This window comes from Desmodus rotundus, chromosome 5 (assembly GCF_022682495.2).
Source record: "Desmodus rotundus isolate HL8 chromosome 5, HLdesRot8A.1, whole genome shotgun sequence".
Classification (NCBI taxonomy): Eukaryota; Metazoa; Chordata; class Mammalia; order Chiroptera; family Phyllostomidae; genus Desmodus; species Desmodus rotundus.
The window spans coordinates 116884900-116912336 of NC_071391.1; the positions used below are offsets into that span (position 1 = coordinate 116884900).

Below are 27437 nucleotides of genomic sequence, written 5' to 3' on the forward strand. Positions count from 1 at the left end.
ATGTATGCCTGAAACTTACATGTTATTAACCAATGTTGCTGCAATAAAGGAAATTAAATTCATTTAAAAAATACTGAAAAAACAAATAATACTACTGTACCAATTTTTCCTCCTATCTGAATTATGTAAGTATTTCATTTGCTCTACAACCTCACCAATATTTAGTATTGTTTTCCTTTTAATTTTAGTTACTCTGGTATGAAGTGGAATCTCAGTTTTAATTTGCATTATTCTTTTAATATATTTTATTGATTATGCTATTACAGTTGTCCCATTTTTAATTTGCATTATTCTAACAAGTAATTGCACTGAGAATCTTTACCAATGTTTATTGGCCACCTGGGTATCTTCACTTGTGAGGTAACCATGGAAAACTCTGGAGAAGAAGTGATTTCTAGGAGTTTTTAAAATATATTCTGGAGTTTAGTCTTTTGTCAAATTTATGTATTGCAAATACTCTCTTCGACTCTATGGTTTGACTTTCCACTTTTCATTGTACCTCTAATGACCAAATGTTTTTAATTTTCATGAACAGCAAGTTATCAATCTTTTGTGGTTAATGCTTTTTTGTATCCTACTTAAGATCATTTAAGAGATTTTCTTCAAGAAGCTTTATTTTACCTTTCACATTAATGTCTATGACTCATCTCAAATTAATTTTTGAGAAGGATAGAGGGGATATAGTACCCTAGAAATCATAACACATTACTTAACAATCTAAAGTAAATAATGTATCCATCTTTCTCTTGAAGTTAAGAAACTCAGAACAATTTAAATCCATTTATATAGCTTCCAATCTAAAATGACACTGTCATGTAATTTTAGAACATGTTTTATCTCAGCCCTGAAAATCCTATTGTATTTGTTTTATACAATCAGTTTTGTTACATTTATCTACATATTTACATAATACCTCCTTTCCTCCTTAATCCTTCTTACATCACAAATTTCCATCTGGGATAATTTTCGTACAATCTGACTGGGGTACACCACTTAGAATTACTTTAATAAGTATTAAATGTTGAAAAACTTTTTGCCTAAAACCATTTTTGTTTTACTTTATTCTCAAAAGGAATTTTCATGGGGCATAGAATTCTAGGTAGACAGGTATTTTCTTTCAGCATATTGAAAATGTCCTCCTAATACATCATTTCTTTCACTGTTGGAAGAAATCATAGTGGAAATTTAAAAATACTTGATATGGTTGATAATAATGTAATTACACATAAAACCTATGTGCTGGGAGTAGGACTTAGGACTGTGAAAGAAACCAACCTGTTACAGCCACCATGATCACTGCGGTTTAGGGAGAAACATTCAGGACAGTTTAAGCAAATAAGTAAATATATTAAGGATAATGGGAGCTGGGTTTCTCACTATCAGAGAAGTGAATTAAAAATATAAAAAGGAGAAAGGCTAGAATAATCCTATGGTACTGGAATGGAATTGGACATACGAGTGTAAAATCATATAGTTCTCATGGTTTTTGATATTGGTAAATAAGAAAAATGGCATATAGAGAGGGTAAGGGTGTGTGTGTGAGTAATTATGTATATACAAATTATCTGCCAAGAAGGTCTAAAAGCACTGGGGTCACAGTGTCAATAAGCACACCTAGCATACAGATTTTGGTTCCAAAATACCAGTCTCTGCCAAAAGGAAATCAGGAGTTCTCAGAGAAATGGTGACTTCGGGGCTGGTGAAGAGAAAATACGAGATCTGCCTAGAATTCCTTCTTCCACCAAAAAGTGAGTGAGTAAGTGCTTCAAGAATAATGGTGGCATACCAAAAATACACAGAATCCAGCTTAAAAGGGCTCTCACTGGCAGAGGGGGATAATTTGGATATCAAAATAAACCATAACAGCAATAGATTATACCCTTTGACTAAAAGAAATATCCAAGAATCCAAACTAATATAAATAAGTATTTGGAGAATGGAAACCTCTAACTTAAAGATTTCCAAGTAATGTTAAAGGAATAGTAAAAAAGTTTATATCTTCAAATTATAGCTATCTCATTAATAAATGATTCAGTTCAATTCATCATTAGATGCTAAATTAGGTAAAAGTTTAATAACAAGATATTTACATTATCTCAAGGTATCTCTCCCTCATATTTGTTAATTACTTATCGATATGTGAGACACACTTATAAAATAACTTTAAAGTGGAAAACATTTACCATCTTAGTAAGATACCATCTGAAGTAGAACAAGCTAACATTATCAGTAATGGGATAAATCAACAAAATGTATCTCCTGATATAATACACCAGGAAAAACACATCATCACTTCTGTGGTGTTCCTACAGAAAAATCAAACTTGAATCTAACCACGACAGAACATCAGACATATTTAATGTGCAGGACATTCTACAAAGTAATTAGGCTATACTCTTCAAAAATGTCAAAGTGATGAAAGATAAGGACAAAGAGAAAAATTTTTATACTGAAAGAACCTAAAGAAACATGGCAACAAAATGAAACACTGAAATAATTATAACAGGTTTTTCACATACATGAATATTTAGAGGGACATTCAAAAGTTGTACGTGACAAGGGACAATTCTTCATTGTGTAAGACTATCCCATGTATTGTAGAACTTCTAATATCTCTGACACCTATCTACTATATGCCAGAAGCAACCCTCCATTACTATGATGACCAAAACGAGCCACATAAATTTCCAAAATATGTCTTTGGGAGACATTTACTGCCCCTGAAAAGAAGTAGAGCTCTCCACAATCTAGTCTTCCCTCTTTCAGTCTCTCCCTAACCACACTGGTCTCCTTACTATTCTTTAACACACCAGGCACACTCTAACCTCAGGGACTTAGCACATGCTATTTCTGTCTGGAATGCTCTTGCTAATGATGGCTTCAGATACCCAAATGGCTTATTTTCTCACCTTCTTTAGAAAGTTGATCCAGTATTTCCTTCTCAGGTCCTTCCTTGACTATTCTGCTTTGTTTCCCTGGCATCCTACCAATTGATATATTATATATTTTACTTATTTATTTGGTGGCTATCTGAACCCTCTCACTTGAAGGTAAGCTTCAAAAGGAAACAATTTCTATTTTGTTCAGTGATATATCCTCAGCAAACAGACGGGCACATATTAAGCATCCAATAAGCATTTTTAGAATAATGAATAAATTTCGAACATTAGGGGAAGGATTAAAGTGTTATATTCATATTATGAAATATTACATGACCATATAAAATTATACTTCTAGAGTAGTTTTAAGGGGAATAGTCATATATTTAAGTTTAAAAAGAAGCATCCAAAAAATACACACAGTTGTGGCCAATACGAACAAGTCATACCAGACAAACTGGAGTTCATAATCACTCAACAAATTGAAGGAAGTCAAATATAAAATGGTGAATAGTGAAGTGTTTAACCCCAGTTGTCAGAAAATCTTATTAAAAAAGTTTTATCCTTTTCCCCAATGACTTAGTGAACATTTTTATCAAATATATGGACAAAAATAGTTACATAAATGTCATTAAGATGGAAGGATATTTAATATAACAGAAGACCTAACTGAAACTCAGTATCATTCCAATAGTCTTGAACATTGACATAAAATAAATAAGAAGAAATACAGCACAATTTAAAAAAATTATATGCACAAGATATGGGAGTAGAAATTTGGTCAGTTCATGTTTTTAAAAACACCACAGTATGATATAATCAGAAGTAATCAAAAAATACATTAGCTAAAAGAGAATTACTACATATACTTTATGCTAGTCAGAACATGTGAAATTTTGTGCTTAATGTAATTTAAAACAATATATTTTAAGAAGAATAGCTTTTAAAAATTAGAGTCTAGCATTATGCTAAGTGTAATAAACTGGGCAGTAAAAGACAAATACCATATGATCTCACCTGTAAGTGGAACCTAATCAACAAAACAAACAAACGAGCAAAATAGAACCAGAGACATGAAAATAAAGAACTGACAATGACCAGGGTACGGGGATAACAGGGGTAAGAAGAGGAAGGAGCAAGTTGAGGAACATGAATAGAGGAGACACAGGCACGGACAATGGGAGGGGACTGACTGTGGGAGCTGGCGGGGGATTGGTAGAGGAGAGCAATGGGGAAAAAGGTGGGACAACTGTAACTGAACAACAACTTAAAACAAACAAACTAGAGTCTACCCAAAGAAAGGTAATTTGATTGCTGAGAGGTCTGAAAACATCAGCATTATGATCAGTAATGAAACAAGGAAATGCAGATCATTGGGAGAAATAGGTGCTTTTAAACAATGACAACAAATTATCCATATTTGTTAATTGTGTTTTTCATAAGCATATGTGTAAACGTAAAATCCAATCTAATTTATACTTTTAAAAACTTTTCCAAAATTGCTAAGCCAAATAATTATGCCATATCTCTGATGAACTATATTCTAAGAAACTGTATGAATTAGACCATAAAGTCTATGCATATGATAGCTATATCAATTTTTACAGGAGTAATAACAGCTGCCAATTACTGAGCACTAATTAGATATCACACATTCTATTAAGCATTTTATAGATATTATCTCATGTAAGCCATACCCAAATCCTATAAAACAGGTATTATTATACCCTATTACTATTCATAATAGTGGGCCAAATGCCCTATCAAGAGAATAAATAAACTATGATATATCCATACACTGAATACTTACAGAAATAAAAAATAAACTAAAATTATATACATCTACATAGAAGAATCTCGAAAACCTAAGACTATATGAAAAACACAATTCTCGGAATACATACTATATTAATTCCATCTATTATAGAGTTCATAACCATACTGAACAGCAAGAAAATCAATACATGTCCCCTGGCTGGTGTGGCTCAGTGGATTGAGTACTGGCCTGTGAACCAAAGGGTCGCAGGTTCGATTCCCAGTCTGGGGCACATGCCTGGGTTGCAGGCCAAGTCTCCAGTAGGGGCTGAGTGGGAGGCAACCGCATGTTGGTGTTTCTCTCCCTCTCTTTCTCCCTTCCTTTCCCCTCTCTAGAATAAATAAGTAAGATCTTTAAAAAAAATAAAATCAATACATGTCAAAATAAGGAGTAAGAGTTATGACTGGGGAAGGGGACACACAGGACTTCAGTGTCATTTGATAACATTCTATTTCTCAAGATGTATGGCTGACATGCAGGGATTAACTTTACTTTATTCCTTATATATGTTTCATATCTTCTTTTCTATGCATGAAACAGTTCACAATGGAAGGAAAATAAGTACTGTTAAAAAGAAAGTAAGCCCTAGCAGGTGAGGCCCAGTTGGCTGGGCGTCATTCCTCAAAGGGAAAGGCCACCTATTCAATTCTGGGTCAGGGCACATGTCTGGGTTGCAGACCCAGTCCCTTGTTGGGGTGAATGAGAGAGGCAACCAAATGATGTCTCTCCCTCTCTCTCTCCCTCCCTTCCCCTCTCTCTAAAAAGTAAATAAAATTTTAAAAAAGTAAAAGTGATTTATACACAGGCTGTTATAGTTCTGTGTTCCTAAGCAGAAAATATATATCTGAAAATAGCTGGACTTTATCTGCATCTCAAGATATCATCCTCAAGAGAAAATAAGATTGACAACAATATATTGATAAAACAAATCTATTCTTATTTTCCAAAGGAGGTAATTTTTTTTAATTGTTATTCAAGTACAGCTGTTTCCATTTTCACCCCACCATGGCCCTCCACCCCACCCAACCCCACCTCCCACCCTCGAACCTACCTCCTTTGGCTTTGTCCATGTGTCCTTTATACATGTTCCTTGATGGACCTTCTCCTTTTCCCCCATTATCCCTTCCCCCGTCTCCTCTGGTTACTGTCAGTTTGTTTTTTATTTCAATGTCTCTGGTTATATTTTGCTTGTTTGCTTTCAATAGATGAATTTGAAATTAATAAAAACTTACAGAATCTAATTCTTAATCTTCACTTTTGAAGAATTAAGACTCCTAACACTTTAAGCCAAATACTACCAGTGACTCCACTAGAGTCATGAAAGCCGAGGTAGGAGATCTAAATTCTACTCCCCTTTCTTTTACATTTTCTCTTCATTTCTACATTTTTTTTATACCTTGGATAAGTCATCTTGACTAAACAACTTTGCTTTGATCTCTTCTACTTTTCTCCTGTCATCTTCATTTAATTCTGAAATGGAGTAGCCACACTCGTGAGCCATATTAAACTTCAGATTCCAGGCTGTAGAGAAAGCATAAAACACCTGAGATAATACAATGCACAAAGTGATACAGTCATTTTAAGAGCACAGATCATCATTACATCTACTATAATGCCTAACATGTGCTTATCAAAAGTGAGTGCTCTAAATTATATGACAAACTATTAATAGTTGAGAGATCATTTCATTGAAAAGTCTGATTTTTGAAAAACACATTCTACAGACTTTTCTCCAAAGAGGCTTCTTTAAATATGGTATTCAATCATTTTTATCACAATCTTTCTTCTAATCAGGACAGTCCCTTCGCCTTCCCCATTAGCTCCTGCTACAGTTACTTCCACTTCCATAAGAGCTTATATTCTAAAATAAACAAAACTTGGGAGTTTGAGAATCAAAATATGCCTAAGTGATTAAAGGAATAGTTTAGGAAGATAATCTCAAGGAAGAGATTCCCAGATAGGCATCTATTGCTTATAAGTTGTACTTTATAATATATTCTCCACATTGCCCTAAATATTTTTAACAGAATTCTACTATTAGACATTAAAAGGATTAATATTCTTTTTTGCAACTCTAACCCAAGTCCTAGTGTAAAATACCTTAATTAGTTTTTTCCAATGTCTACCTAAGATCTGCTCCAAGAATTTTATCAGCAAAGAGGATGAGAAAGTATATGTGGTTTTATGATACAAAGTAATTTAGAGCAGAGCAAACCGATATTTTTTCCTGTCTCCAAAATAAGGGTATTATAATGGGAGGATCAGAGAAAAATGAGAGCTTTAGGAAGACTCAAGCTCCTTACCCTCCTTCAGACATCAGAACTTACTTTTCCTGAGACCTTAAACCAGACTAGCATTATTATTATTAATGTTGTCATCTAGCTACATTATTAGTTAAATGGGCTTATTCTGGATTGCCGTAGAAGATGTAATCATCCTAACTGTTCTACAAGAAAATAAATTTAGAATGCCAAACACTTAACTTTAAATAAATTAAACTACAATTATTAAACTACAATGTTCACCTGCCTTTATAACAAATTATCAGTTCCTACCTCGTGCACGTACCCGGCATTCCTCTTCCTCTGCATTTCTGAGTATTTGCTTAGCATGATTCAATGAGGATTCACATTTCAGAAGGTTTTTCACATGTGCAGCCAGTGAATCTACACTACCACCGCCATCATCACTCTCTGACACGCACTCTTCCTCTCTGCTATCTGTCATGCTTGTCTTCGGTGAAGCGTATGGAAGTAAGTTTAGTAGAACATCAGAAACTGACTCTAGGGAATTACTGTCCCATGAGCAGGAACTTGCATCACTACTTGAATCACTTTTTATGATAGTCATCATAGGGATAAGAATTTTATTTCTGAAGGTTCCACTGCACCCATCAGGTTCAGATCTCATCACAGATCTGGCTGCTTTATATTGCCTAAGGGTTTCATCTAATGCCACTCTAGCTTTGTTTTCTGCTTCTTGTATAGGACTTCTAACTGTAGTTGAACTAATAAACTCCCAATTTTCAATGCCTCGCTGGCATTTCAGATTCGTCTCTGTGTTAATATCCTTCTGTATGTACTTGCTGCTTGGGTTCTCCTCTGTGAATGGCTTTCTCAGAGGCAAATCAACATTGGATTCATCAGGTGTACAGGGTTCTTTGAAGCAAACAACCTTCTTAGATTGAATAAAGGAAATATCACTAACATCTCTGAAAGGTACAAGGGGAGCAGGAAAATTGCATCGCTTCAGTGCTATATTTTCTGCCTCCATTAAAAGTGTCTGAATCTGTTTAAGAGTTTTAGAACTATTATCTGTATATTGGATTTCCTCAGAGCCAACATCTTCAAAACCTGAAGGTTCTGTCTTATTTACTACAACTCTATAATCAGCTTGAGAATTTAAAGGCATATTGTTTGAGATAATACTAGAGTTAGAAGAATCCAAATTATCTATTAGCTTTTGGACATGGTCTGAAACAAGTTTGTGCTTCTCACTATGTGAATAAGTACCAGAGTGAACTGTTGATAACCCAGTAATCTGATCAGCTGGCCCAAGACCACTTGAGAACTTCAGGGAATCTTCAGTTAGACGTCTATCTGGCAAATCCTGTTGATAGAATATATTTGGTTTTTCTCTGTGTGAAAAAAAACGAGGAGGAGCTGTTGGTAACACAGTTTTCTGGTTATCTGGTTCTAGAATTGTTGATACCTTCAGTACATCTTCAGTTAGATGTTTCTCTGGCAATTCCTGTGCAGATAAAATGTTAGATTTCTCTCTGTTTGAATAGGAACTAGAAGTAGGTATCCCAGAATTCACGTCAGTTGGTTCAGGAACAGATGAAGCCTTCAGGATATCTTCACTACGATGTCCACCTGGCAAATGCTGTTTAAAGAAAATGCTAGGTTTTACTTTCTGAGAATAAGAATTACGAAAAACTGTCAGTAACGGAGTCTTCTGGTCATCTGGTCCAATCACAGTTAAATTCTTGGGCTTCTCTCTATGTGAGTAGGAAGTAGAGGAAGCTGTTGGTAACTCAGTCTTCTGGTCATCTGGTAAAACTACAGTTGAAATCTTGGGTTTCTCTTCAAGGGAGTAAGAACTAGAAGGTCCTGCTGATATCTCAGTCTTCTGGCCAGCTGGTACAGGAACAACAAAAACTTTTAACGCTTCTTCAGTAGTATCTGGCAACTCATGCTGGTAAAAAGTACTGCCCTTCTCTCTGTATGAGTAGGAACCTGAGGGGATTATTCGTATTCCAGTCTTCTGTTCAGTTGGTCCAGCAACAGTTGAAACTTCCAAAGTTTTTTCAGTAATATCTGGCAAGTCCTTCGGGTAAGAAGAGATGGAGCTCTCTCTATGTGAATAGGAAGAAGGAGGCACAATTTGTGTATCAGTCTTCTGGTCAGCTGCTCCAGGAACTGCTAAAAGTTTTGAAGCATCTTCATTATGATCTGGCAGCTCTTGCTGGTAAGAAATGATGGGCTTCTCTTCATGAGAGTAAGAAGTAGAGGTTACTACTGGTATCCCAGTTTTCTGTCCAGCTGGTCTGAAACCCCCTAAAACTTTTAAAGCCACTTGAGTAAGATCTTGCTTGTAAGAACTGATGGGCTTCTCTCTATATGAATAGGAATTAGATGGTATTATAGGTATCCCAGTCTTCTGGTCAGCTGTTCCAAGAACACCTGAACCTTTCAGAGCCTCTTCAGTTAGATGACTACCTGGCAACTCCTGTTGGTAAGAAATAATAGGCTTTTCTCTATGTGAGTAAGAAGTAGAAATTGCTGTTGGTTTTCTGGTATTCTGGTCACCTGGTAGAGGAACAGCAGAAATTTTGAAGGCCTGTTCAGTTAGCTGATTATCTGGCAAGGCCTGTGGGTAGAAAATAAAGGGCTTCTCTCTTTGAGAATAGGAAGTAGAGGATACTGTAGGTAACCCAGTCTTCTGTTCAGCTGGTTCAGGAGAAGCTGAAACATTCAGAACCTCTTCTGTGATATGTCTGTCTGGTAAGGCCTGTTGGTAAAAATTAATGGACTTCCCTCCAACTGAGTAGGCACTTGTAGGTACTGTTGGTATTCCAGTCTTCTGATCACCTGTTCCAGGAACAGCTGAAACTTTTGGAGCCTCTTCAGTTAGATGACTATCTGGCAACTCTTGTTGGTAGAAAATACTGGACTTTTCTCTGTGTGAGTAGGAACCAGAAGGTTCTGATGGTATCCCAGTCTTCTGGTCAGCTGGTCCAGGAACAGCTGTAACTTTCAGAGCCTCTTCAGGTAAATGACTGTCTGGCAAGCCCTGTGGGTAGAAAATAACGGGCTTTTCTCTGTGTGAGTAGGAACCAGAAGGTTCTGATGGTATCCCAGTCTTCTGGTCAGCTGGTCCAGGAACAGCTGTAACTTTCAGAGCCTCGTCAGGTAAATGACTGTCTGGCAAGCCCTGTGGGTAGAAAATAATGGGCTTTTCCCTATGTGAGTAGGAACTAGAAGGTTCTGATGGAAACCCAATCTTCTGGTTAGCTGGTCCAGAAATAGTAGAAACTTTTAGAGCCTCTTCATGTAGGTGACTGTCTGGCAAGGCCTGTGGTGAGATAAAAATATGCTTCTCTCCATGTGGATAGGAAGTAGAGGGTACTTCTGGTATCCCAGTCCTCTGATCAGCTGGTCCAGAAATGGTGGGAACTTTCAGGGCCTCTTCAGTGAGATGAGTGTCTGGTAAGTCCTGTGGATAAAAAATAATGGGCTTGTCTCTATGTGAGTAGGAACCAGAAGGTTCTGATGGCAACCCAGCCTTCTGGTCAGCTAGTCCAGGAACAGCTTTAACTTTCAGAGCATCTTCAGGTAGATGACTGTCTGGCAAGCCCTGTGCATTGAAAATAAAGGGTTTCTCTCTACGAGAGTAAGAAGTAGAGGTTATCGTTGGTATCCCAGTCTTCTGTTCAGCTGTTCCAGGAACAGTTGAAACTTTCTGAGCCTGTTCAGTTAAATGACTGTCTGGCAATTCCTGTTCGTAGGAAATACTGGGCTTCTCTCTATGTGAGTTGGAACTAGAGGGTATTGTTAGTATACCAGTCTTCTGGTCACCAGGAACAGATGAAACTTTCAGAGACTCTTCAGTCAGATGACTATCTGGTAATGTCTGCTGATAAAAAACACTGGGCTTCTCTTCAAATGAGTAGGACCCAGAGGATCCTGATGGTATCCCAGTGTTCTGCTCAGCTGGTCCCAGGACAGATGAAACTTTTAGAGCCTCTTTGATTAGATGACTATCTGGAAACTCCTGCTGAGAGAAAAAAATGGTCTTCCCTCTATGTGAGTAGGAAGTAGGAGGCATTACTGGTAACCCAGTTTTCTGTTGAGCTGGTCCAGGGACAGCTGGAACTTTCTGAGCCTCTTTAGTTAAATGACTAACTGGCAACTCCTGTTGGTAGATAATATTGGGCTTCTCTGTATGTGAGTAAGAAGTAGAGGACACTGTTGGTATTCCACTCCTCTGATCAGCAAGTCCAGGAGGAGCTGAAACTTTCAGAGCCTGTTCAGTGAGATGACTTCCTAGCAATGTCTGTTGATAGAAAATAAGGGGTTTCTCTCCATGTGAGTAAGAAGTAGAGGTTCCTGTTGGTACCCCAGCTTTCTGGTCAGTGGATATAGAAACAGCTGCAGCTTGCTGAGACTGTTCAGGTAGATGACTCTCTGGCAACTCTTGCTGGTAGAAAGAACTGGGCTTCCCTCTATGTGGGTAAGCAGTAGAGGACACTGTTGGTATCCCTGTTTTCTGCTCAGTGGATCCAGGAGCAGCCGAAACTTTCAGAGCCTGTTCAGTTAGATGACTTCCTGGCAATGTCTGTTGATAGAAAATAAGGGGTTTCTCTCCATGTGAGTAAGAAGTAGAGGTTCCTGTTGGTATCCCAGCTTTCTGGTCAGTGGATATAGAAACAGCTGCATCTTGCTGAGACTGTTCAGGTAGATGACTCTCTGGCAACTCTTGCTGGTAGAAAGGACTGGGCTTCCCTCTATGTGGGTAAGAAGAAGAGGACACTGTTGGTATCCCTGTTTTCTGCTCAGTGGATCCAGGAACAGCTGAAACTTTCAGAGCCTGTTCAGTGAGATGACTTCCTGGCAATGTCTGTTGATAGAAAATAAGGGGTTTCTCTCCATGTGAGTAAGAAGTAGAGGTTCCTGTTGGTATCCCAGCTTTCTGGTCAGCAAATCCAGAAACAGCTGCATCTTGCTGAGACTGTTCAGGTAGATGACTCTCTGGCAACTCTTGCTGGTAGAAAGAACTGGGCTTCCCTCTATGTGGGTAAGAAGAAGAGGACACTGTTGGTATCCCTGTTTTCTGCTCAGTGGATCCAGGAGGAGCTGAAACTTTCAGAGCCTGTTCAGTTAGATGACTTCCTGGCAGTGTCTGTTGATAGAAAATAAGGGGTTTCTCTCCATGTGAGTAAGAAGTAGAGGTTCCTGTTGGTATCCCAGCTTTCTGGTCAGTGAATATAGAAACAGCTGCAGCTTGCTGAGACTGTTCAGGTAGATGACTCTCTGGTAACTCTTGCTGGTAGAAAGAACTGGGCTTCCCTCTATGTGGGTAAGCAGTAGAGGACACTGTTGGTATCCCTGTTTTCTGCTCAGTGGATCCAGGAGGACTTGAAACTTTCAGAGCCTGTTCAGTTAGATGACTTGCTGGCAATGTCTGTTGATGGAAAGTGAGGGGTTTCTCTCCATGTGAGTAAGAAGTAGAGGTTCCTGTTGGTATCCCAGCTTCCTGGTCAGCAAATCCAGAAACAGCTGCAGCTTGCTGAGACTGTTCAGGTAGATGAGTCTCTGGCAACTCTTGCTGGTAGAGAGGACTGGGCTTCTCTCTATGTGGGTAAGAAGTAGAGGACACTGTTGGTATCCCTGTTTTCTGCTCAGTGGATCCAGGAGGAGCTGAAACTTTCAGAGCCTGTTCAGTTAGATGACTTCCTGGCAATGCCTGTCGAAAGAAAATATGGGGCTTCTCTGCATGTGAGTATAAAGTAGATGATGCTGTTGGTATCACAGTCACTTGATCAGCTTGTCTAGCAGTGGCTAAAACTTTCGCAGTCTGTTCAGTTAGATGACTGTCCGGCAGTTGTTGCTGAGAGAAAACAGCATGCCTCTCTCTGTGTGAAAAGGAACTAGAAGGTACTGTTGTTTTCTCACTCTTCTGGTCAGTGGGACCAAGAACAGCTGGAACTTTTGAAGCTTCTTCGGTTTGATCACTATCTGGCAATGCCTGTTGGGAGAAGATACTGTGCTTTTCTCCAAGTAAGTAGGAACTCGGAGGGACTGTAGATAGGCTGGTTTTCTGGTCAGCAGGTCCAGGAATAGCTGAAACTGTTAGAGCCCCTTCAGTCAGATTCTCTCTCAAGGGCTGTGGGTAGAAAATACTGGGCTTCTCTCTTAATGAATAGGAACTAGAGGGTAGTGTTGATATCCCAGTCTTCTGGTCAGCTAGTTCAGGAATAGCTAAACCTTTTAGTGCCTCTTCAGTTACATGACCATCTGCCAGTATCTGTTTGTTAAGACTGTCAGTATGTAGATGAAGAGTATTCTCCACAGAAGATCTTACAACCAACTGAGGAAAGTCCTCAGGGGTCAGGGGTAAATAAGATCCAATATCTGAATCTCCAGAAGTGGTAGTGATGCCTGCCTTCAAGTTGGATTGAGTAATTTCAGTTATGCTTCCTTCAGAAATATCTCCTAAAAAAAAAAAGAAATTTCTTAATACTGATGATAGTATATATTTTTTGAATTAAAAAGTATTTCTTTTATTCACTAAAAGAAAGGAAGCATGCCCTCCTTGGGACTTTACACTCTAGAAGGGAACCCTACATAAAGTCATCAAAAGACACAAATATTTACACTCAAAGATATTTATTACAAAGTCTTTTAAGGCAGCAATCTAATGTCTAAATAATTTAAATATTCAACTACAGAACAAAAGATTAAAAACAGCAGTATAGGCCCCGGCCAGGTAGCTAATTTGGTTACTGATGTATCTTCTAGATACAAGGTTGTGGTTCAAACCCCAGTCAGGGCACATATAAGACTCTTCCTCTAAAAAATTAAAATTAAAAAGTATCAGTACAGCCATTTTGTAAAATATTATGCAAATCTTTAGGTGATTTTTAAAGAATTTTCAACATGGTATGAAAATGCTGTCTACTTTGGGATTTGATTTCACACTACTTATAAGTGAACAAGGTACCCTGCTACTGTGTCATATATGCTGGCATAAGATATGACATTCCTCAACCAAGACAAAATATTTAATTCCATGGCAGAGCAAAGGATCATCAGCTTATTTTCATAGGTTGCCTTTCTTTCAAGTAATACAAGGGCAATGCAATGCTATGCTAATAACTGCACCCATAATAAGACATGTATTTTTAACTATCTGAAACTGTAAATCCTCTAAAAGAAACTGTAAATCCTGTTGAACTTAATTCTATATGGCATATATAGTCAGAGTTGTATTGCAGAAATATAAGTTCTGGGTGGGAAGGGGGACGCAAAACTGTAAGCAGTACTAACTGAATTTTCTGTAACAACAGAAATGTTCCATGTTTGTGTTGTAAAACACAGTATTTCTAAATAAAAAATAGTTCTAAGTGGCAGTAGAAAGTAAATGACTGTAATAGCAATGACAAGATTTTATAAGTAATGCATTTACTCATTTGTTCATTAAAAAAACCCCAGATGTTCACTATGGGCCAGTCATTATTATAGATGGAGAAAGTAGGAGAGATAAACACAAAGCCTACAATCTAATTCTGTCTCACAAAGCTTTTATTCTTACAGGAAGAAACAGACAAAAAGTACATTGGTAAAACATATGGTATACACAGCAAATATTATCTATACTTTGCAGATAAAAAAACTGAGTTTCAAAGGTAATGATATAACAGTGCTGCTCAATGTAAAGATCTTGTTAGATTCTGATTCAGTAGGTCTGGGGTGGGATCTCAAATTCTCCATTTCTAATAAGCTCCTAGGTAGTACCCAATACTTTTGGTCCACAAACCACATTTCAAGCAATATATATTTTCCTAGAGTTGTACAGTGTATAAATAAAAAAAACTGGCACTTTAGTCTTCTAAGTCTAACTGATAATTCCGAACTCTTTTCACAACAGACTTCCATTCTAAACTCACTGGTGAGCTTCAAAAAGGTAGTTGAGAATGGACTAAAAAATATAGAAGAATAAAAAAAGCCCAAAGGTACCAGAAGGAAGGAAATAATAAAGATAAGAGCAGAAATAAATGCTTAAAAAAGACTGAAAAGGTCAATGAAACTAAGGTATGATTCTTTCAAAAGACAAATAAAATAGACAAACCTTTGGCTAGGCTCACCAAAAAGAAGAAAAAAAAAAGACAGGACTCAATTAAAATCAGAAATAAAAAAGGAAAGGAGGTTCAAGATGTTGGCAGAGCAGGTGGAAGGTATACTCACTTCCTCCCAATATCAAACTAAAATTAAAACTAAAATGTAGAACAATCAACCTGAATAACCAACTGAAGACTAGTTGAAGAGAAGTTTTATAACCAAAGATTTACAGAAGAAGCCACACTGAGATTGGTAGGAAGGGCAGAGATGCAAAAAGGGCTGGCCCCACTCCCAGGTGAAGCAGCTGAGTTTCCAGAGGGATAACTCATCTGCAAAGGTTCGCCCTTGAGGAGTATGGAGTTAGATCCCAGACCAAGCTCACCAGCCCAGAGCACCACAGCCAGGAAGAAGCACCCACATAACATCTGGCTGTGAAAATTCACCATGGAGACAAAAGAATCTGCTGGAGACACAGAAGCCCTATTAAAAAGCCAAAGCACAAAATCTCTTTTTCATTCACTCACCCTAGGCTCTGGCAGAGGGAGGAGGGCTGGCTGAATGGACCAGAGTTGCACGAGAAGACACTGAGGGTTGTGGCTCTGGGAAGAGAGCTAACGGGACAGGAGCCAAAATCCCTGTGCTGAGTCCCTGTGCTGAGTTCCTCTCCCACATCACAGACATCTTTCTTGGATGGAGCACTCCCTTCCATAGTAGGGGGATGCAAAAGCTTTACTCTCTGGACTCCCTGTCCCTCCACCCTGCCTCTCCCTTTGCTGAGTCAGCTGTCTGGGCCAGAGCCTAAATGTCTGGGCAGAGTCAGGGGATGTCAGTGACTGAATTGTGTGGCTTTGGGACAGAGACCATTCCTCCAACATTTCTGAGAATGACACCGATGCCTTCCCCTCACAGGAGATTTGCTAGACCTACCCACCGGTCTCCCAGTGGCTCCATCCTGGGGAATGCCCGCTCCTCAGGAAGTCTGGGAAGAATTCGAGATTGACTTAGTTGCCTGGCTCTGGAGCAGGGTCACTCCCCACTCATTCCCCCAAGACTGACCAGTGCCTCCTTCATGGAAGATCCTCTAGTCCCACCCTCCTGAATCCTGGCAGCCCTGTTTTGCTAAGCTCTGGCTCCTGGAAGAATCTGGGACAGACTGAGTCATGTGGCTCTAGCACAGGGAACATTTGTCCCTTGCCCATCACACTGGTACAGAGCCTTCCATTTACATGGCCAAATCTTGGTCTGTTTGGGCCTGATAAACTCTGCTGGACTCACCCTGATGATTCCCTGAGACCTCAACCCACCAAATAGGTCTGCAGGCACTGGGACTGGGGTATGTGGCTAGACTTGGTATACCCTGGGACTCATCTACTGAGTCACCTCAGACTCATTACTAGCACTAAATTTGAACTGGTATCAGTCTGGTGAACAGCACTCACCCCTACCTGGTGACTCAACTGAGAACCAACCTGAAGTTACTTGAGTACCACCAGAGGCTCTTTCAGTGAGCCAAAAAGGCAGCTGGCAGGCAAAGGAATGACAAGGTAGATCATAGAGTGCCTTGGGCCTTTTGCTGACCTGCCCCCAGCCTTGGTACTGGTGGAAGGCTGGCCTTGGTGCAGCTTGCCCTTCCTATGCACACCAAGGCTCAGCAGAGGCAGCCACAACTGTGGATAGCTTTGTAGCTTGTAACAGGTAGATCAGGGCCAGTTACATGCAATGTCTAAGAATGACCTAAATCAGAGTCCCTTCCAAGAGGCCTGGGAAGAGACACACCCAGTGGCCAGCTTCAGAAAATATCAGAGCAGAATCCAATTAGCTTAACAAGTAGCATATCCAAAAAGAGATCTCGGCAAGTACTGGACCCTGTTGAGGTGAATTCTACTTTGTGTAGTTAGCATCTGTTCAGTAGCTCCTACACTGTGGTTTGGGTCAATCCTCACAGCCAGCCACTGTGAGGGCTGATTTCATGCACGAGCAGGCCAATAGCAATTAAGACTCAATTACAACAAGAGGGCTCACATAACCCACACAAGAGACGTTCTTGGAGCATTCAACTTAGGTGATCAAGCAGACTGTATTACTGGGTCTCATAAGACACCTACTACATAAAGCCACCCCACAAAGAGTGGGAGACAGAGAGACCTACCTAGTACACAGAAACAAACACCAAGAAGAGGATGCCATAAAAAGGAAAAAATGAAACATGCCCCAAATGAAAGAGGAGGAGAAATCTCCACAAAAAGAGCTAACTGAAATAAAAGCAAGCAATTGGGAATTGCTAATTGATAAATATACAATTCAAATAAATGGTTATAAGGATGCTTAAGGAATGCAGTAAGAACTTCAACAGCCTGGAAAAGGACACAGAAACCATAAAAAAAAAACCCACCAAAAACAAAACTCAACTGGAAAAGAAGACTACACTAAAAGGAGTAAACAGTAGGTTGGATGAGCGGCACATCAAACCAATGATTTGGAGAACAAGCAGTAAACAGTAAATCAGAGCAGCAAACAAATAGAAATAGAAATAGACATAGAAACAGAAACAGAAATACAAACAAAATGAGCATAGTTTAAGGGACCTTTGGGACAACATAAAGTATATAACAACATCTGCATTACAGGGGTACCAGAAGAAAACAGAGAGCGAAGGATTGAAACCCTGGTTGAAAAAATAATGTCTGAAAACTTGCCTAACTTGTTGAAGGAAAAAGACACATAAGTCCAATAAGCACAGAGAATCCCAAACAACATGAACCCAAAGAAACACACGCCAAGACACATCATACTTACAATAGCAAAGGTTAAAGACAAAGAGAGAATCTTAAAAGCACTAAGAGAAAGACAGTTACTTACCTACAAGGGAGGTTCCATAAGACTATCAGCTGTTTTCTCAAAAGCTACATTTCATGCCAGAAGATATTGATGAAAAACAAAGACATACAACCAAGACTATTTACCCAGCAAGACTATCATTTAAAATTGAGGGAAAAACATAGAGCTTCCTAGACAAGAAAAAGCTAAAGGAGTGCATTACCACCAAACCAGTATTATAAGAAATGTTAAAGGGTCTTCTATAAGAAAAACAACAAAGGAACACTACTATAAGAAAATAAAACAGCAATAAATATGAACATAACATTAACTGTTTTAAATGTGGCCTGTTTTGCTGTGTCTAATGTGCTCCCATGTATAATGCACACCCATGTTTTTGTGTGGATTACACACAAGATTATTATACCCATTATTATACTCATGGTATGTAATCATTATACCCATGTACAATGCACATCCTTATTTTTCCCTCAAAAAATTGGGCAAAAAAGTGCACTTTATACACAGCAAAATTTGGTAATAGCTTAAATACTCCAACCAAACACATAGGGTAGCTGAACAGATAAGAAAACAAGACCCATGTATATGTTGTCTACAAGAGACCCACCTCAGAATGAAAGATACACACAGACTAAAAGTAAAGGAATGAAAAGATATTTCATGCAAATGGAAATGAAAAAAAAAGTTTGGGTGGCAATATTTTTATCAGACAAAACAGACCTGAAATCAAAAACTACAGCCCTGGCCAGTGTGGCACCGTTGGTTGGAGAGGCATCCCATTAAAAAAAAAAGGTCACAATCACCAGTCAGGGCATGTACGAGAAGACAACCTATTGACGTGCCTGCCTTGCATGCCCTCTCTCTCCCTCCCCCTAACACCCCCCCCTCCAATCCACTCTCTAAAAGCAATATAAAAAAGAGTCCTTGGGGGAGGATTGAAAAAGGGGCTATAATAAGAGACAACGAAGCACATAATGATAAAAGGGTCAATCCAACAAGAGGATATAATCCTTGTAAACAGTTATGCACCCAACACAGGAGCACCTAAATATATAAATCTTGATGGACATAAAGGGAGAGATGGATAGTAATATAGTCATAGTAGGGGATTTTAACACCTCACGGATGAGAATGGATAGATCTTCCAAACAGAAAATCAAATTGGGTTGAAAGTGTGAATCAACATAATTTACAAGTAAGGTAAAATACTTCACAGAATTTGAGTAGTTTGGAGTACAGGAGAGATTGGAAATAGTATGACAAACTTGAGTTTGGATTATTGAAGATTGGTGACCCTATTAGCAAATAGGGAAGTGAATTTAGCTTTAGATATATGAATTTGGTTATCAGGAGATCATTCAATTTTGGGTATCCTCAAAACCAGTGCAGACTTCCGGCCAAGATGGAGGCGTAGGTAGACAGACTGTGCCTCCATGCACAACCAAACAAAGGACAACAACATATTTAAAAACAAAGAAAAACCAGAACTGACAGAAAATTGAACTCTATGGAAGTCTGACAACCAAGGAGTCAAAGAAGAAACATTCCTCCAGACCAGTAGGAGGGGCAGAGACGGGCAGTCAGGTGGAGAGGGCGGCCGGCAAGGAAGCAGCTGGAGGACTGTGGCTGGTGGCGGCTTGCGGACTGGGCAGTCTTGCCCATATTCGAGTGCAGATAAACTGGGAGGAACAACTGGGGAACGAGACAGACCCGAGCAACCCAGGGCTCCAGCACAGGGAAATACAGCTTCCAAGCCTCTGATTGAAAACACCTGTGGGGGTTGAGGTAGCAGTGGGAGAAACTCCCAGCCTCACAGGAGAATTCGTTGGAGAGACCCACAGGGTCCTAGAACTTACACAAACCCACCCACCAGGGAATCAGCACCAGAAGGGCCCAATTTGATTGCGGGTAGTGTGGGAAGTGACTGAAAACCGGCAGAGAGCGGAGCAAGTGGCACTGTTCCCTCTTGAACCCCTCCCCCACATACAGCATCACAACCCAGCTAGGTGGGCTGCCCCGCCCTGGTGAACACCTAAGGCTCCGCCCCTTACTACATAAGAGGTAGTAAGACCAAAAAATAGTAACAGACCAAAAAAATGGCCCAAATGAAAGAACAGATCAAAGCTCTGGAAAAAATACAACTAACTGGTGAAGAGACAGCCAACCTATCAGATGCACAGTTCAAAACACTGGTAATCAGGATGCTCACAGAATTGGTTGAATATGGTCACAAACTGGAGGAAAAAATGAAGGCTATACTAAGTGAAATAGAAGAAAATGTACAGGGAACCAACAGTGAAACTGGGACTCAAATCAACGATATGGAGCAGAAGGAAGAAAGAAATATTCAACCAGAACAGAATGAAGAAACAAGAATTCAAAAAAATGAGGGGAGGCTTAGGGACCTCCAGGACATCTTTAAACATTCCAACATCCGAATCATAGGGGTGCCAGAAGGAGAAGAAGAAGAGCAAGAAACTGAAAACTTATTTGAAAAAAATAGTGAAGGAGAACTTCCCCAATCTGGCAAAGGAAATAGACTTCCAGGGAGCTCAGAGAGTCCCAAAGAAGTTAGACCCAAGGAGGAACACACCAAGGCGCATCATCATTACATTAGCCAAGATTAAAGATAAAGAGAGAATCTTAAAAGCAGCAAGAGAAAAGGAGACCCGTTACCTACAAAGGAGTTCCCATGAGACTGTCTGCTGATTTCTCAAAAGAAACTTTGCAGGCAAGAAGGGGCTGGAAAGAAATATCTGAAGTCATGAAAGGCAAGGACCTACATCCAAGATTACTCTAACCAGCAAAGCTATCATTTAGAATGGAAGGGCAGATAAAGTGCTTTCCAGGTAAGATCAAGTTAAAGGAGTTCATCATCACCCAGCCCTTACTATACGAAATGTTAAAGGGACTTATCTAAGAAAAAGAAGATAAAAACTATGAATAGTAAAATGACAACAAACTCAACAGTTATTGACAACCGAACCTAAAACAAAAACAAAAGAAAACTAAGCAAACAACTAGAATAGGAACAGAATCACAGAAATGGAGATCACATGGAGGGTTATCATGGGGGAGTGGCAGGGGGAGAGAGGGGGAAAAGGTAGAAAGAATAAGTAGCATAAATGGTAGGTAGATAATAGACAGGGGGAGGTTAAGAATAGTATAGGAAATGTAGAAGCCAAAGAACTTATAAATATGACTCATGGACATGAACTAAAGGGGAAGAATGCAGGTGGGAGGGGATGCACAGGGGGAGGGGGATAAGGGGGGAAAATGGGACAACTGTAACAGCATAATCAGTAAAATATATTTTTAAAAATATTTTAAATAAAGTAAGGTTAACAGAAAGTAAAAAAAAAAAAAGATTAAAATCCTGAAACACCAATTCAAAAGAACCTATGTACCCCTGTGTTCATAGCAGTGCTATTTACAATAGCCAAATGCTGGAAACAGCCTAAGTGCCCATCAGTAAATGAGGGGATCAAAGAACTGTGGTACATTTACACGATGGAATACTAGGCAGCAGAAAGAAAGAAGGAGCTCCTACCCTTTGCAACAGCATGGATGGAACTGGAGAGCATTATGCTAAGTGAAATAAGCCAGGCAGTGAAAGACCAATACCATACCATCTTACCTATAAGAGGAACCTAATGAATAAAACAAACAAATGAGCAAAACAGAACCAGAGGCATGAAAAAAAGAAACAGACTGACAATGAACAGAAGGGAGGGGGGAAGGGGATAAGGGGGTAAAGAAAGGGAAGGGTTTAGTCAAGGAACATGTATTATAAATGATCCTTGGACGTGGCAACAGGGTGGGGACTGATTGTGAGAGTGGGGCAAGGGAGAGCAACAGGAGAAAATTGGGACAACGGTAACAGAACAATAAAAATAATAATAATAAAATAAAAGACTTAGAATTAACAAAGTGCAAGACTTGTATACAAAAATGTACAAAATATTGGCCCTGGCTGGTATGGCCCAGTGGATTGAGCACCAGCCTGTGAACCAAAAGGTTTCTGGCTCAATTCCCAGTCAGAGCACATGCCTGGGTTGTAGGCCAGGTCCCTAGTGGGGGACCTGCAAGAGGCCACCACACACTGATGTTTCTCTCCCTCTCTTTCTCCTTCCCTTCCCTAAAAATAAATAAATAAAATCTTAAATAAAAGTACAAAACATTGTTATAAGAAATAAAGAACTACTAAATAATTGGAAAGACATCCCATGTTTACAGGTCAAATTATTTATTATTATTAAGATGGTAATACTCCCAAAACTACTATACAGTTTCCATGTAATTTGACACCTGCTAAAACATGGATAAACCCTGAAGACATTACTGTAAGTCAAATAAACCAGTCACAAAAGACAAACACTATAGTCAAATTCACAAAAACGAAACGTAGAATAGAGTTGGGATAGGGAAGAATGGGAGTTACTATTTAATAGGAACAGAGTTTCAGCTTTAGAAGATGAAAGATGGATATTGGTAGTATTTGCACAGCAATGTGAATGTCTTCAATACTGAACTGTATAATTAAAAATGGTTAAGACAGTAAATTTTATGTTTTTTTTACCACTACTTAAAATAATAAATTTCTTTAAAGAAGAAAAACAGATAATGTGACTTCACCAAAATAAAAACTTTTGTGTTGTAATCAATACCTCCAAGTAAATAAACAGAGAAACCACAGAGTAAAAGAAATTTTTTGCAAATAAAATGATAAGGGAGTTGTATCCACAATAAAGAACCCTTACAACTCAATAATAAAATGAAAAATAACCCAATTAAAAAGTAACTGAGAATATGAATTGACATTTCTACAAAGATGATATACAAATGGCGAATAAACGTAAGATTCTCAATGTGATTAGCCATTAGGAAAATATAAATCAAAACTACAAGATACCACTTCACACCCACCAGAATGGCTATAATCAAAAAGACAGAAAATAACAAGTGTTGTTGAGGATGTGAAGAAACTGGAACCCTTACACTGCTGGTGGGAATGTAATATGGTACACATTCTTTGGAAAACAGTTTAGTATTTCTTTAAAACATTAAACATTGTTACCATAAACCAGTGATTACACTCCTAAATATGCAACAAAGAGAAAAACTATACATATACACAAACCATGTACATGAATGTTCATAGCAGCATTATTAAAAACAGCCAAAAAATGGAAATGACCCAAATATCCATCAAATGATGAATGGGTAAACAAAATGCGACAAATCAACACAATGGACTATAATTTGGCAATAGAAAGGAATGATCACTGATACATACTATTAACATGGATAAATCTTGAAAACATACTCAGTGAAAGAAGCCAGTCACAAAATATCACACACTGTATGACTTCATTTATTAAAAAATGTCCAGAATAAGCAAATTTATAGACAGAATGGATTAGTGTTGCCTAGGGCGGGAAGTGCCTAGGGAGGTGTGGAATAGGGAGCAACTACTAACAAGGTATATAAAAAGTTCTAAAATTAGAGTGTGTACAACTCAGTGAATTGTGCAACGTAAATGAGTGAATTGTATGGTATGTGAATTACATCTCAGTAAGACTTTTTAAAAAGCTAATGGTTTACATTTTCATTCTAAATCTAATTATTGCCTTCCAAAACTCTAGCTTAGTTGTCTGTATCATATATCTGAACACTTTTTAAAAAAGAGATTTTCTTATTCAACATGTAAAAGAGCTCAGAAGTCACTCTCTTCTCACAAGAGCTGAACAAACTCTTCTTAGGCCCATCAGAAAACTGAGTTTACAAGGTAAACCACGATCCTGAAAACTGTAGAGACAGGCGAACACACAGAATCAGAAATTATTCAGAGAAGCAGCCTCTGGCACCAGCAATTAGTAGGAAAAACACTGTAATTGGTAAACTGCTAAAGGCTAAACATGGACTCACTTTAGAGATTAAAAACTCCTGGGGCCCAGTCGTAAAGAGGACCCCCATTTTCACAAATTTATTTGCAGGAGACCCACAAGGCACTCAGGTTTATGATGGGACATAAATATCCTCCATAGTTATGTTGGAGTCCAGGACAGGGGATGGGAAGTAACCATTTTAAAAAGTCCCAAAGGTCTGGTCTCTATAACAGCAGGCTAACCTCAAGGGAAACTGAAGTATCAGAGCCTAATTGACTTTATTTTGTCAGAGCCTAACAAACCCGGGGTAAGGGAAATATCCAACTCTAGTCCCTTGTGGTCTTCCTGTTTCACTTAAGAAGGGGAAAAGTACTGAAAAGCAATTGCAAAAATAATAGCCTAAGGAAAGAGACTCACCAAAAGACTGAGACCTAGTCATAGGGTTGTTATAATGCAATCTCTCCCCTCCACATATTACCACTACATCAACAGGGCTCCTGTATAAACAGGTTAGAGATGAAAGAATGCAAGCGAGCCTCAGACCCTATTTAAGGTTTCTCAAGGGAAACCGAAACACAACATAGGGAAAAAAAACAAGGGCACCAGAGGAAATTTTAGTTTGATACCACAGTTACAGCTAACAGTAATACAGTCTAACTTCTAGCCAAATAAACTTAAAACCTCATACCAAAAGACTATTTACCTCAGTAGTGCTACTTAATTCATCATGTCCAGTATTCAACAAAAAATAACAAGGCATGTTAAAAGTCAAAAAACATTCTGAGGAGCCAAAAGCAAGCAATAGAATCTGACTCAGATATGACAGAATTTGGAATTACCAGACCAGGTATTTAAAGTAACTATGATTAGTCCTGGCTGGTGAATGGCTCAGTTGGTTGGAGTGTCATTCTATAAACAGAAAGAACATGGGTTCAATTCCTGGTTGGGACACATGCCTAGGTTGCAGGTTCAATCCCCAGGCAGGGCATGTGTGAGAGGCACTGGTTGATGTTACTCTCTCACATCAATGTTTCTCTCTCTTTCTCTCTTCCTCCCTTCCCCTCTCTATAAAGTCAATAGCATGTCCTCCAGTGAGGATTTAAAAAAAAGCAGCTATGATTAAAAATGCCGACAGCTCTAATGGAAAAAGTGGACAAAATACAAGAACAGATGAGTAATGTAAGCAGAGAGATAAAAACTGTAAGAAAGAATCAAAAGGAAATGATAGAAATAAAAAACACTGTAACAGAAATGAAGGGTGCCTTTGATGGGTTCACCAGCAGGTTTCACATGCTGAGAAATGAATTAGTAAGCTTTAAGTTAGGTCAATAGAAACTTCCCAAACTAAAATGAGAGGAGGAAAAAAATAACCCAAACCAGAAAAGAATACCTGAGAGCTTGAAGACAATTTCAAAGGATATAAGGTGAGGAGGGGAAGGTGAACTGCAATCTGAGAATTCTTTATCAAGGTGTGCTATGATTTATAGAAGAAAACCATATAAAGACATTTTTAGGTATGATGACCTTCTGAAATCCTATGGCAGTCCTCATTTCATCTTTAAGAACAGACCAGGTATGAGCTGGGACCCTCAGTTCTGACATCAAAATTACCTCTGACAAAATCAGTATATTTGAGGCCACTCGTGTCAACTATGCTAATCCCTTGAAATCCCTGGTCCAGACAAAATGCAAATATTGCCAGTCTCTTGCCCCCATAGTCTATTCCTGCTGTTTTCTTACCTAGATTCATCCCACTATTTATTCCTTCCCTCCCTTCTTTCCTCTGTGCTTGTGGAAATCGTACTGCTACTTAATAAACAACCTTTCTCAATTTTTTCAGAGAATACTCTCCAACTTTTTGTCTTAAAAAATACTTGAATTTCCTCTTGATAATCTTATTGTTTGTGCAGCCCTCTTCCATACACCATGACTAGAAACTAGGAGAGACGGAAGTTGGCATTTAACTACCTCTCACAATGATTTCCTTACCAAGTTTCTATCTTCCTCAAATAAACAAAAACACAAAACTAAAACCTCCTTTCTTTGGCTTAGGCCACACATAGCTTCAATACCATCCTTCATTTATCATGTTCTTGCAACTCCCAGTTACTCCCATTCACTTTTAAGACTTCAAGGTCTGGGACATAGGGTTTCTCTGAACCCTAAATCCCACAAAATCATAAAATATTTAAACATAATGAATCCAATAAGCTAGCCTCAAAACTCTCAATTCACTTTATCCCAGTGATCTTTATTCAACTTCTACTATCCAATCCTCTCAGGGCCAAGCAATGAATCTTTAAACTGATTCACATTTGAATGTACTAACTCACTCTGATCAAAATTACCCTTTCTTCTAGCTCTCCCAGTAACTCATACCCACCTCATGTATTCAATTTCATAAATAAACCTCTGTTCCTTTACTTTCTCCCAGACTAACAACTCTTCTGACTTCTTTCTCTATGCTGGCTGAAACCAATAACTGATCAACTCTTCTCTCACTGATTCCCTCCCACTGCTATCTTTCCACCACACCCAAATTCCTCAACCAAGGATCGATTCTATAATTCATCTTCTCCATTCTTGAGTTTTAATAGAGAAAAATTAGATATATATGCTCATGACATTATAAAATCATTTCTAGCCTCAGCTGACTTCTCAGAACTACTTGCCAATTCTTTTGCTCATTCTTAGTCAGCTCCTCTCCTACTCACTGAAACATAAATTTTGGGCCTTTACCAAGCCACTCTTCTCTAAGTACCTAGCACCCCCACCAGTCCCCACCTCCCATAGCAGATAATCTTACTTTCTGCCTTAAAACTGAGCTCTCAGTTTCCTTTCTACAAACTTGTATCTACTCTTGTCTTCTTGTGCTCAATTTTTTTCCCTTCAAATCACAGAAAGGAATACAGAAACAAACTGACTCTAATTTAGAATTCTCCATGTAATTCAGTTCTAAATACTGTCATGAAGAAAGCAATGAAAAATCAAATGGTTCATCTAATAAAAGAGAACTGGGCATTTATAAATACACTTAATCAAAAGTTAACATTATTGCAGGAGTTCAAAAATAAAAAATTAGCCATAGCAAGATATTTTTAACAAGCTAGCCGTAAGGGCACAGTATTTCCTTTTCCACATACCTGATAAATGTTTGAGAGTCTTTGGTACAATCTCAGGAGACACCCTCAACATTCTGAGATCTGAAGAGTGATACTCCAACTCTCTGTTTGGCTCGTGAGGAACAAATGGAGGCAATACAGATGAAAAAGAATGATTAATATCCAGATCAGAATGACCTACCTATGAAAAGAGATAAAAAATAAGATTAATTTTTTTATCTGCTAAAATACAAGTACAAACCTCACTTTTATGAAAATAAATACTAACCAGTTATACCAGTTCCTTAAGATTATATTCTCAGTCATCCTGAATTCATATCCAGGTCATATCTTGTTTGGTCAATTCCAAGAAGACTCTATAAATTATTCTAAGGGTCTGGAAGTCTGTCTGTACAGAATATGAGATAGGAAGCCTAGAACTGTTTTATTACTCAGGGTTTTCTCCTTATGATAGTATGATCGCTACAGAATTTAAACTATGGTACAAGGATTTTTTAAGATGAAGAGGTGTGTTATGGAAAGAAAAGAGGAAAGGAGGGAAGAGAAAACAG

At 38.6% G+C, this 27437-nt stretch overlaps 1 protein-coding gene across 7 annotated transcripts in view; it reads right to left on the reverse strand.

Moving 5' to 3' along the window:
• The window catches only part of ALMS1 (ALMS1 centrosome and basal body associated protein), a 167493-nt gene that overhangs the window by 104136 nt on the left and 35920 nt on the right, over positions 1-27437 (reverse strand). For all 7 annotated transcript variants that reach the window (XM_053925860.1, XM_053925856.1, XM_053925859.1 and 4 more), the window contains 3 exons: positions 26908-27067; positions 7251-13412; positions 6092-6216 (listed from right to left, as the gene is read on the reverse strand). In XM_053925860.1, the coding sequence (XP_053781835.1) occupies positions 6092-6216; positions 7251-13412; positions 26908-27067 (6447 nt within the window). The remainder of the gene's footprint in view (positions 1-6091; positions 6217-7250; positions 13413-26907; positions 27068-27437) is intronic.